The sequence below is a fragment of the Trachypithecus francoisi genome, unplaced genomic scaffold (assembly GCF_009764315.1).
Source record: "Trachypithecus francoisi isolate TF-2019V2 unplaced genomic scaffold, Tfra_2.0 Lachesis_group10, whole genome shotgun sequence".
Lineage (NCBI taxonomy): Eukaryota > Metazoa > Chordata > Mammalia > Primates > Cercopithecidae > Trachypithecus > Trachypithecus francoisi.
This window is the reverse complement of record NW_022681455.1, coordinates 38868437-38881651: the sequence shown is the minus strand read 5'-3', so window position 1 is coordinate 38881651 and position 13215 is coordinate 38868437. Positions and strand designations below refer to the sequence as shown.

Here is a 13215-nt window from a genome sequence, read left to right as displayed (position 1 = left end):
GGAAGACACAGATGATTCAGATGCTCAGGGCACAGGTTCTTTTTATCTTTCTCTTCTGCCATCCTTACCTTAGTGGGATGCCTCACAGACATGTGTTTGGGGTAGAGATCTGGACAACTGTGATGATTTTATTTAGATAATGTCTGAAGTAAGGAAAAACAAGGCAATTGGTAGGGTGCTTGCTAATTGATGGCCGAACAGATGGCTAACTCAACTCTTTCACAAGGCTTTCAATACACCATGAGCTAATACAGAAGTAACTTTTTTTTTTTTTTGACAGAGTCTTGCTCTGTCACCCAGGCTGGAGTGCAGTGGCATGATCTCGGCTCACTGCAACCTCCACCTCCCGGGTTCAAGCAATTTTCCTGCCTCAGCCTCCCGAGTAGCTGGAATTACAGGCACCTACCACCACGCCTGGCTAATTTTTGTATTTTTAGTAGAGACGGGGTTTCATCATGTTGGCCAGGAAGGTCTCGAACTCCTGACCTTAGGGGATCCGCCCACCTTGGCCTCCCAAAGTGCTGGGATTACAGATGTGAGCCATTGTGCCCGTCCCAGAAGTGACTTTTTCATAACAGATATAAATGACATTTCCAATTTGTTAAATAGTGAGGGAAAGTGAAAAAATACATAGGACCAGAACGTCACCCTAAATGAAAGCTCAGTTCTAGTACTATACTTCTTAAGTAACTTACCAAAATATCAGTGTACTTAATAATACTTACCACATTAGGAATTGCAAGATGTACTTCACTTTTTATAAAGGAAATAATATCTTCTGATCGCTTTCGCCCATAATGGCTGCAATGAGATGGACATTTAGCTGATTAACCTTAACCTAAAATTTCATTAACAGTTTATTATGCTACAAAATTCAGTCCTAACAATAAAAACCATTTTTAAAAGGCCACATTACACAAAGAGAATATTACTTATAACAGAGCCCTAAATTGCAGAGAACTAAGAAAATACAATGACCCGATAGTCTTAGAAGCAAACTAGTAATCTCATATACATTTTCTACTATTTTAATGCTGTTTTTTCTCAGTAATAACTTTTAACAATGTTTACTAAAGGCATTCTTTGTTCCTAGCCCTGCAACAGATACAGGATGAGATCACCAGCATATACCTTTATATGCTTCTTTGTCTATATTTTTACAAGATTAAACAGGACGTGTCTGGTCCATGCTTTCCAAAAACCACTTTGTTAAACAATACCTCTCATGCACAGACAGCAGCACAGACGCCTGAGTCCAGTTATGAAGGACACCCGCAGAGCTGCAAATTACTCTGGCTAGCACAGCTCCCTCTGTCTCAACCTCCAGCCCATTCTAGACAAAATTGTAATAAATGCAAACTGTCCATTGTCTTTTTCTCTGGGAGTGCAAGAAATACTGTCATTACTGAAAACTTACATCTCCATTTCTAAGTACAAGCAGATGGGGGTGGGAGGAGATCACAAGAAACAGAGGCCACAGTTTCAAAGTGAAGACCCAACTTTTAGCACTCAGGGCCAAGGGTTCCCAGATAAACCTATGATTGGAAAGGACTGAACAAAAAGCAAGCAAGCAAACAAAACCCCTCAATTCACAGTCTCCCAGTGGAATTCAAGATGTTGCAATAAAATTCGTGTGGGCATTGATTCAAAGTGTATAATTTGAGAATAAGAAAGAGTTTTCATAAAGTATAAAGGAACAGCTGAATAATAGAGGCAGTGAACCCCGCAGTAGATCATTTGGTACCTTATACAGCAAATTAGAGAATCAGCTGAAGGTATTCCCCAAAATTTCAGATGCAAAATGCAAAGAGAGAGAAAATACTTAGAGAAAAGGTAAGAATAGGTAACATTTCTTGAATGCTTAATGTATGCCAGGCACTTTCCATAAATTACCAGTTTATGTTCACATTAATTCTGTGAGGCAGACCTTATGATTATTATTATTTTCATATTGTAGATAAGGTAGGGAGAGGTTAAGTAAATTCCAGAGGGTCACTCCGCTCAGAGATGCTTACTACCTAGACGCAGCACGTGAATACTGTGTAGATATGGGAAATGAAAGCAAAGCACTCCTTTAACCTTAAGAATAGGCTTGTTTTTTCATTTTGAAGAGATTCTCTATGTGCCTGACAGGATTAATGGGGGAAAAAACCCACCTGCATCTAAACATGCAATTCATGAATTTCAAGAATAAAAGAGAAATCCTGTAAGGATCAAAACAAATACAAGTTGTTACTTGGAAGGGAAAAGCGGATTAGCAGCAGAACTCTCCTCTACAAATTGAAACCAAAGAAGCCAGTGGAGCAGCCCCTCTAGAGTATGAGAGAAAGGGATTCTGATCCCAGAAGACCAAGCTAGCATTCGTTTGTGGGGATAAGAGAAAGACATTTTAGACAAGTAAGGATTTTTTATTACTATCCTCATGTATGCCTCCTCAAAAATTGCTGAATTGCCGCAGAACTTGTAAATCAATGTGGCCTAGTGAGTTCATCTTTCAAAAAAGCTTCTTTTTGCCAAACCCATCACAATCATGGATGGGAGATAAAGGACACAAGAATGCTCAAATACAAGGTAAGCATCTCCAGGAAGTAGAAATGGAGAGAAACAAGGACAGCCTAGCGAGGTTTCTGGGCTGGAAAGAGGCAGTGACCGTTGGGAGGTTGGCTCTGGTGAAATATAGAGGATGGACAGGACTCAATGAGGGACAGGGCCTTGGCCAGCCTCACTACTTAAGGCCAAAAACTAAGATGATGCTCTCCCACCTATCTTGCAGATGCTGCTGCAAGACAAGGTCTGTCAACCTACTGCCCACAGCTTCGGCTTTTCCAGCGGATGCAGACCTGGGGCAAAAGAAGCACATCCACAGATTCCTTGATAAGTAACTAAGTCAGGCCTCCTGTGTGCTCCCTGGCCGAAACTGCCATACCCCCAATATCTCTCCAGGGGCCAGTAACTGTGAAGAAACAAAACCTGGTTCTGTACTCAGGGTTCCGAGTGTCATTTGGAGGCAAAAGTGAAACTCGTAGACAGGGAGGCAGGGAAGGAGAAAGAAACACAAAAACAAAGCTCTCGCTCAAAGAGAGCCTGCACATTAAAAGCCAAGTATGCGTGAATATGTCTAAGGATAAGAAAGAGAGCTAACCAAATCCAAAATTGAAACAGAAACTCACTCCAGATAAAAATTAATGCCCAGATAACAAGCTCTAAAGTAAGGAAAAATGTTCAGCGATATATGAAGACTCTTCCAAAAAAATTCTTTTAAAAATTGCTAAACTAAAAAGACAGAAATAATACCATATCTAGAGAATAAGGAAAAAGTATTTTTCCTTGAAATATTTAAGATGTCACAGATGACAAAATCTTTAGAATAGATACAGAGATACTTGCCCACAATGTAGCTCAGAAAGACAAAAAGATGACATAGATGACAGAGTCATTAGGAGACAAGGAGAAGAGAAAGAGAAGCCCCAACATACGAAATGTCCACACATCCAGTTTGCCCAGGACAGTTCCAGATTCACTGTGTCCTGGGACCTCATCTGGACAGTGCCCCTTCACTCACAAAAGTTCCATAGTTGGAACAATAAATTATGTGGTCATTCTATTCAACATTCAATTAATAGGAGTTCCAGAAGAAGACAATGAAATAATATCCTGGAAGCAATAACTAAAGGGGAAATTGCTGAGGTTTTTTCCAGCATTAAGGAAAGCTATAAACCCTCAAATAGAAAGTGTGCTCTGAGAACAAAGCAGGATCAGACAAAGACAAATCCACATGGGGTAAGAAAACTGCAGAAACATTAAGGATTAAAAGAGAATATTCAGTTAGACTCATGCAGACTTCTCATCAGCAGCAACATAACTCAGAAAAAAATGAAGAAATACTTTCCAAGTGCTAAAAGACAAAGAAAAATTTTATATCCAGCCAAAATGTTATGAAAGTATGAGGACAAAACATTTTCAGACTTACAAAGAAGGGTAAGAGAGTCTGCTTCTCACAGATCCTCACTGAAGAACCAATGGGATACAAAAAAGCACATGAGAACCTGGAGATTTTAATAAAGTATGCCAGTAAATAAATTATTTTAATATATTATTTTTGAGTGTTCACACAAAGGTAAAACTAAAACATCAAACAGCAATAAAATGTGTACAGTTCAGTGAGTAAAGCTTGTCAAGCCCTTGTAGTCAGAAATAAGACTAGAAAACTGCAAAACTAAGGACAGTACGTTGTTGTTGTTGTTGTTGTTGTTTGTTTGTTTGTTTTGAGATGGAGTCCCACTCTGTCGCCCAGGCTGGAGTGTAGTGGCGCAGTCTTAACTCACTGTAACCTCCACTTCCCAGGTTCAAGCGATTCTCCTGCCTCAGCCTCCCTAGTAGCTGGGACTACAGGTGTGCACCACCAGGCCTGGCTAATTTTTGTATTTTTAGTAGAGACGGGGTTTCACCATGTTGGTCAGGCTGGTCTCGAACTCCTGACCTCAAGTGATTCGCCTGCCTCAGACTCCCAAAGTGCTGGGATTACAGGCGTCAGCCAGTGAAGCTGGCCAGTAGTTTTTTTAGTTGGAGCAAAATATGTGCATTCTAAAGTTAAGGGTAATCACTTAAAGAACTGAAGTACAGAAAAGAGAATAAATGGTGAAAATTATCCACCCCAAAGACAACAATAGTAATAAAATGAATCAAAGAAAAAGAATAGTGAGAAGAAAACACAAAATAAAATGTCATAAATTAAGTGCAACTATATCAAAAATCACAATAAATGCAAATGAATTAAACTCACTAAGACAGAGATAATGAGATTGAAGGAAAATTATCAGGTATACAATGTTTTTAAGAGGTAAAACTAAAAAGTACAGAGAAAGGCTTAAGTAAAGAGATCGAAACAGTTACACAGAAAAAGTTGGTAAAGTCAATTAATGACAAACTAAAGAGAATTGTGAGGAATCAGGATTAATATAAATAAAGGGATTTGCCAAATAAAAATAAAAGGAACAGTGCTCTTAAGCAGGTTTAACTACTATTACCTTGTATGCACCTAACAACACAGCCATAATATACATAAAACAAGAACTGACCAAAACAAAAGGAAAATTTAATAAATCCACAATCACACTGGGAGAATTGAACAGTACAATTAAATTAAAAATCAGCAATGAATAGGCAAGGAATAAATCTAACAAAAATGTGTAGGACTTTTACACAGAGAGATATTAAAGAAGACATATCAATGCACAGGTAATACATAATTCTGAATAGAAGACTCAATATTTGTAAGGATGCTAATTCTCTCCAAATTGATCTATAGATTCAGTGCAACTTAAATAACTCCCCCCTCGACCTCACAACTAAGCTGATTTTTTAACAAATTTTGCTTGGTCAACTAATTAACCACATGGAAAAAATTATATTTATTTGTTACCTCACACTAAGCACAAAAATCAATACCATGTAAATTAAAACCCTAAATATAAAGGTCAAAAATACAAAAGTTTTGGAAGACATTATGAAGTAGGGAAGAGTTGGTTTCTTTAAAAAGACCACAAATCACTAAAACTGATAAATTTGAATATTTTTAAAACTCGGCAATGTAAAATGAAAATTAATAAAGAAAATGAAAAGATAAGGCAAACCTGACAAAAGACATTTATTATATTATCATCATCAATAATGTAATATACTACGAATACTTATGAATTAATCCAATTCAATAGAAAAACAGACCAAAAAAGGAACACAATTATTTATTTTTAATTACACTTTAAGTTCTGGGGTACATGTGCAGAACGTGCAGGTTTGTTACATAAGTATACACATGCTATGGTGGTTTGCTGCACCCATCAACCCGTCATATACATTAGGTATTTCTTCTAATGCTATCCCTCCCCTAGCCCCACACTCCCCGAGAGGCCCTGGTGTGGGATGTTCCCCTCCCTGTGTCCATGTGTTCTCACTGTTCAACTCCCACTTATGAGTGAGAACATGGGGTGTTTGGTTTTCTGTTCTTATGTTAGTTTGCTGAGAGTGATGGTTTCCAGCTTCATCCATGTGCCTGCAAAGGACATGAACGCATCCTCCTTTATGGCTGCATAGTATTTCATGGTATATAGGTGCCACATTTTCTTTATCCAGTCTATCATTGATGGGCATTTGGATTGGTTCTAAGCCTTTGCTATTGTGAACATTGCTGCAGTAAACATATGTGTGTGTATGTCTTTATCAGAGAATGATTTGTAATTATTTGGGTATATACCCAGTAATGGGACTGCTGGGTCAAATGGCATTTCTGGTTCTAGATCCTTGAGGAATCACCACCCTGTCTTCCACCGTGGTTGAACTAGGAACACAAATTTTAAGGAAGAGAAACAACAAATGGACCATAAACACAAGAAAGTATATTTAATCTCATCAGTAACCAGGAAAATGTAAACTAAAATCCTGATGAGATGCCATTTCACACGCTGTATGTTGGCAAGAATTTTTTAATTGAATAATACTGTCTGCAGGGATGAGGGGCCATGGGCACTCTCACTAGGTGCTGCCTGGTAAAATGAGGCATCCACATACCCTAGGACCCACCAAACCCACTCTTAGCAGGTGCAGCAGGAGACGGTTACAAGATGCTCACAGAGGCTTTATTCATGATAGCCACAAACTGAAGCAACCCAAATCACCATCACCAGGAGAATGGATAAACAGACTATGTATACTCCAACTACACAGAAGCATAAAAAACTATACCCCATGGATGAATCTCAAAAACAGTATACCAAGGGCAGTTCAAATACAGGCAAAATTAAATGATATGTGGACTGGCGATACAAAAACATAGTAAACTGTGAAGAAAACCAAGACAATGATAAACACTAAGTTTATAGTAGTTACTTTTGGGTGAGAAGGGAGAGGACCCATGAGAGGACTGGTAGTCTTTTTTATCTCAGGCAGGGTGTGGGGGAACATGGGTGTTCCTTTGACTACAGTTCTTGCAGTATTACACAAATACTTTCATACAGTCTTTTAATGAATGCTATATTTTAAATGTTATAGTTTTTTAAATTAATAAATTTATTAGAGGTGCTATTCACATTACAATATAAGTATGATTACCAGACATAATTAGCATATTTTCAACTTACCTTGCAACAAATATTCTTCTTTTCATTGTGTCCAGAGATAACCGTGTAGCTTTTTGAAGACTGTCTAGTAATTGATGAGAGAAAAATGCAAAGACCTCTTTACACTCCTGTAATAAGAAATCAATTAAATTTGGTATCTCTCCTCCAAAAAAACCTCAAGCATCCCCAAAACAATGATACAATATTAGATGTGGCATGTGAAAGGCAACAAATAATAAACTGTACAATTTCAATGGCAGTGTAGAAACAAATTCAATCCTAAATTATTTGTCTGGTTATTTTAGACAAACAAGAATACATGAAAAATGTGTTTGCATAAACACCCTAGCAAACCAAAGGAACTTATTCAAAAACCAAAATTCACAAACAGTATGTTCAGAGCAATCCTGGCTGGCTCAATACTCAATTTTCACCTGACAAAACTGAAGCACTTTAAATGTGGTACATTTCTCAATGATTAAGGGCGTGGGCACAAGAAGATAACTAGTCTTCATCCTCAAGAAGCTCAGCTTGGTGGATAAATGTATTTTAAAATGTGCAATACTCAAATATATGAGATGAAAATTCCACCCTCTGGGACCGTGGTTTGACCCTCTCTCCACACCCTTCCTTCCCTTGGGAGAAATAGCCAAGTTTATTGATCAGAGCACAGGACAGGTTTGGAGCCTGGTAGGCAGAGATGTGGGCCCATGTCTTGCTTACACAATGAGTCACACATCGGGGCTAGGCTCTGGCCATACTGTTTCTCACTGCTCTAGAACCCAGCCCCTCTGAGACTGGGTTGGTGAGGCAGAAGAGAGAGTAATAAGGCATGAACAAAGAGGAATATCAAGCTTTTCCATGTGGCAATGGGGTACAGTCAGGGCTGGTGAATGATCAGGCTAAAGCACAGGTGTGACATAATCAGATTTTTACGTGAGACCATTCTGGCAGCAATGTGGGGGATGAATTTGAGAGGCAGAGGCTATTTAGGAGGTGACCACTAATGCAGCCCCAGTGATCCCCCAATTGGAGAGGTTCTGAGGGTACTCAATCATGCTCTAAGGACTTCAGCCAGTGTCAAAAAGTGATGCAACTGGAAGATAAGCACTTGTGACAGGGGACTGCTCCAGCTGACACCCGCTGGTTGCTAACAGCTGCCTGGTGTGTGGTACTGAGAAGAAGCCTGAACTCTGCAGAAGTCTAGATGCTGCAGCAAAGTGTTTCCCAATTATCTGGCAATATAATCCTTGAGCAAGAAGGTGAAAATGGAATAAAAGTGTGCTGTTTATTTCTAAAACTATATCAGATTATGTCAAAGTGGGTAAAATAGACAAAGAATGAAAAGAAGGTGGGTATGAAGGATTAAAAGAAAACTGACCCGGGGAGGAGAAAGCAGGAATGAGTGCAAATGTGACAGTGACATTCAGAGTTCACGCATGACCAGAACGGTGAGGGCTAAGAAGGAAAAAGAAACCCCAGGCCCCCTTCTGAACCTTCATTCTCAACACATTTCAACACAACGTGAAAATCTGCCTATCTAGGACTTCTCCTGGGGGAGAGTCCAGAGTGGTAATCCACAGTGCCAGTTTAAAATGCAGATCCCTGAGCCCCAAGTGAACCACAATCTGGACTTGCAATACAGTTAACCATTAAACACAATAACTGAGAACAAAGTTCTCCATTCTGAGTCAAACTGATTGCTGCTCCAATCCCTGAAGTCACATTTACTATATGAGAAAACATGGTCAATCACAATGAGAGAAGGTGACTACTAAACTGTGATTGACAGAATCACATCAAAAGCTCTGATATTGGGGAAAACTTAAAGGATTGCCTGAGCCTACAATATAAAATTGAAAATTATACTTTATGGATTTTGTTACACATTAGATACAGATTGGTTGCAGAACTGCCTGGAAGAAGCACCATATGGGGCTTATCTATAATCCTATAAACCATAATTCTGTGAATTGCATGAAGTTGTTCCACAATAAATACCTTTTTAAATTCATCTTCTTTATCATTAGTATTAACCTCATTCACAACATTAGCTTCATAGTCATTGTTTTCACCCTCTTCTGTTTCACTTCCAAAAACAACGTGTTTCCGCTGTTCTGTAGACAAAAGACAAAACAAAAATATAACATTTGACTTTTTAGCATTACGTGTATTCTACACGGCCAAACCCTCTTAGGAAGTCCTTTTTTAAAAAGCTCTTACTTTAAAAATTGTTTTTTAAAAAATGTTTTTTGCATTTGTTCCTGTAGGAGTCATCCTTGAATTCAATTTAAATTATCCATCTCAATAGAATTGTCATTCTACTAAGAAATACACTCTGTAAATATACAATCTAGAATTCAGAAAAGTTTTAAGAAAGTTTTATCTATTATCCTTCTAAATTATCTGTTTACCTTTTGAGTTTTCTAACTTGAATGAAATGATATTTTTGTGTTTTTGACGTTTGTGATGAAAACTAATTAAACGAAGTGGAAAAACTGTAAGAGGAAAGGTGTGATGTGCATTCTCATTACAGGCTCAGGCTTTCTCATCCTCAGCACTACTGACATCTTGGGTGGGACAATTCTTTGTTGCTGGGGGCTGTCCTGTAGGGTTTTTAACAGCATCCCTGGCCCTTATCCACCAGAAGCCAGTAGCAACCCCCTCGCTACACACACACACACACACACACACACACACCGTGTGACAACCAAAATGTCTCCAGACATTGCCAAATATTCCCTCAGGGGCAAAATCCCTTCCAGTCCCATTAAGAACCACTGTTCCAGGTACAGTTCACAGTTCTCCCTCTCTCTCTCTCTCTCTCTCTCTCTCTCTCCTCTCTCTCTCTCTCTCTCTCTCTCTGTCTCTTTCTCTCTCTCTCTCTCTGTCTCTCTCTCCTTGCTATTTCACTTTCATGGGATCTCTGCTTGACTGGAATGTTCTCCTCTCACTCCAAAAGGCCAACTTCCCACAAATTCCCTTCTTCAAATATGTTGGTAATTAGCTAATTAACTTCATTCCTGTACGGCAGAGCCATCTCTCAGGTCTCCTTCGAGAGTCTGGGTGGCACACTGTGTCAGTGACCTACTCCTGGTGCAGTCAGTGGCTAGCCTTGCTCGAAGCCAGCCTCACACTACTTCCCTGAGCAGCAGTTGGGGAGAAGAGCAGGTGTGTAGCAAACAGGGATCGTGACTGACAGGCACACCCCCTTACAATACTAACAAGTAAAACCTCCAACTACAAAGTTTTACTTAGTCAGTTCTTATTTAGAGCTTGAAAACAAAACTTTAAGATGAAATATGCCATTCGCTTCCAATTTATCCAAAGATTTGAGATATCTAGGACAGGACAATAATCTGAGCAAAGCTAAAAGTCTCATGTTCTTAAACCATAATCTAGGAAGCAAAACACTAACCTACTAAGGAATCTTTTCTTAAAATTCCCTGCCCCTGATAAAGAGGATCCAAATTCACAGCTTCTCTCTCAGGCTTATTAATAAAACTGAAACTATTAGAACCTATTGAGAGAACAGGAAAATCAATAAGGTAAAAATTATTTCATCAACTTTGAATACTGCAGGCACCTTGTCATACAAATTTGCCTGAACAGATGTGATGAAGTAAGGAAGTTTCTCTTAGTCCCAGTCAAGCAAACTGAATGAAGGTTATGAGGGCGTGGGCAGAATCAAAAGTTAGAGTTATGACACGGAGCCTTTTAGGGCATCCTTTAATCACGGGAGGGGGAATGGATGATGGAGAATACATGCTTCCTTATCGTGTTTTCTTCCTTGGGAATGCACTCTTCAACTGGGTACCATTTATCTGTACCCAAACCACAAAGACAGTTCTAAGTAGGAATTCATAGCTTACTCTACAGAGAAGGATCTAGGAAAAGAAAAAAAGTCTTAAAACATGGTCTCACCCAGATTAAGTTTTCCAGATTCAATAAAATTATAGAATTTACCTTTTCCTGGTTCACTTTTCTCAAAAAAAAAAAAAAAGCAAAATAAATCAAATAGTCAAAGTGACTTGATTAGAATGCTGCACTAGAAAAAAAAAAAAACTAGAGTTAGCATAGCAGGCCTGAGACTGCTATCCATAGGAAGGCCAACTTGCAATGATGGACCTGGGTTGGGAACTTGGATTTGACGGGGGTGGGGGTTCCCACCATTCCTTAACTAACAAAAAGAACTCTCTGCGCTTAAACTGTTGGTACAAACAATGTGATTTACGCTGAACACCTTCTTTGCTTCAGGGGAAGGGAGGGTCTGGGATTCAGTACCTGCTAAGCAGAAGGTGCTTACATAAGAACGAATCTGTAGATCTTGTAATTCAAACATAGTAACGAGAAAAGTTACCTGACTGTTTTCCTAGTTTCCCAGTGTATTTCATTTCATAAATCTGCTCAAATATTGATATAAGTTCTCTGACAGCTTCTTCCACATGCTTACTTTTGTGGTTTAGAATGTCAGCCCATTCTTTCGTATATGTCTGTTAAATAAAGAAATGACTATTATTTTCCAGATACTTAAAATTAACACTGTGAAAATTAGTCCTATGACTTTAATTTATAAAACTATAATTAACTTCACTTGGGAAAAAAAAGCTAGAGATAGCTGAAAATGGCATGATGTTTCAGATTCAAAATTGTCAGTGGCTAAAAGCATAGCTGCTAAGGCCCAAAGAACAGCAGAAAGATGAAAAAGTCCATCTTTGACCTATCCCTGACTCAATCACGCATAGATATCTACCTTGGCCGGGCGCGGTGGCTCAAGCCTGTAATCCCAGCACTTTGGGAGGCCGAGATGGGCAGATCACACGGTCAGGAGATCGAGACCATCCTGGCTAACATGGTGAAACCCTGTCTCTACTAAAAAAATACAAAAAAAAAAAAAACTAGCCGGGTGAGGTGGCGGGTGCCTGTAGTCCCAGCTACTCGGGAAGCTGAGGCAGGAGAATGGCGTAGACCCAGGAGGCGGAGCTTGCAGTGAGCTGAGATCTGGCCACTGCACTCCAACCCGGGCGACAGAGCGAGACTCCGTCTCAAAAAAAAAGAAAAAGAAAGAAAGAAATCTACCTTGATATTCATATGGGTGAAAAGAAAGAAGGCTGAAGGGGTGGAGAGAAGATGATGTCAGAAGTTGAAAACGAGATGTGGTTTCAAAAGAAGACAATCTAGAATATTGGTTTGGAGAGTGAAATTAGATAAAGTTTTTAATTGAGCATCGTGTTGTGTAACAGGTATCAATTTAAGAGCTTCACACATATTAACTCATTTAGTTAAACACTGATCTTGGGATGAGTAATATTATGTTCCCCATTTCACAGCAGACAAAACTGAGGCTCAGAAAGTATAAGAAATTTTCCTAGGTCACACAGTAGTTGGAAAAACCATTTGAAATCAGTTTTGTCTGATTCAAAATGCCTGCACTTTGTCTTTCTAAACTCTTCTACTAGCAAATGCTTTAGGAAGAAGTTGAGAACTAGTCAACTTCAGAAAAGAAAACTGGTTTACAAAGTTCAATGTCTTTTGACATGCCCACAAAATACACTCATTTTAGGACAAAGAAAAGTAGTTGAATGCAGTGTCTCGTGCCTGTAATCCCAGCTACTCAGGAGGCTGAAGCAAGAGGATTGCTCATGCCCAGGAGTTCAAGGCTGCAGGAGCCATGATCGTGCCACTGAACTCCAGCCTGGGTGACAGCACAAGACCTCATCTCTAAAAAAAAAAAAAAACAGTAAAAGTAAATCAGGGCCGGGTGCAGTGGCTCATACCTGTAATCCTAGCCCTTTGGGAGGCTGGGGAGGGAGGATTGCTTGAGCCCAGGAATTTGAGACCAGCCTGGGCAACATGGTGAGACCCCATCTCTACAATAAACTTTTTAGAATTTTGCCAAGCATGGTGGTGCATGCCTGTGGTCCCACCTAATCAGGAGGTTGAGGCAAGAGGATTGCTTGAACCCAGGAGGCAGCAGTGAGCTATGTTCACTGCATTCCAGCCTGGGCAACAGAGCAAGACCCTGTCTCAAAAAAAAAAAAAAATGTAAATAGTAGCAGCCACTTTGGGCTTTCAATAATACATCTGCAGAGGATCCCAA

The 13215-nt window shown here is 39.4% G+C and overlaps 1 protein-coding gene across 1 annotated transcript in view; it reads right to left on the bottom strand.

The window, feature by feature from the left end:
- The window catches only part of DNAH8 (dynein axonemal heavy chain 8), a 334964-nt gene that overhangs the window by 231104 nt on the left and 90645 nt on the right, over positions 1-13215 (bottom strand). Inside the window, exons 22-25 of the mRNA XM_033217044.1 lie at positions 11476-11608; positions 9117-9232; positions 7137-7243; positions 726-801 (exon numbers count right to left, since the gene is read on the bottom strand). Coding sequence (XP_033072935.1) covers positions 726-801; positions 7137-7243; positions 9117-9232; positions 11476-11608 — 432 coding nt within the window. The remainder of the gene's footprint in view (positions 1-725; positions 802-7136; positions 7244-9116; positions 9233-11475; positions 11609-13215) is intronic.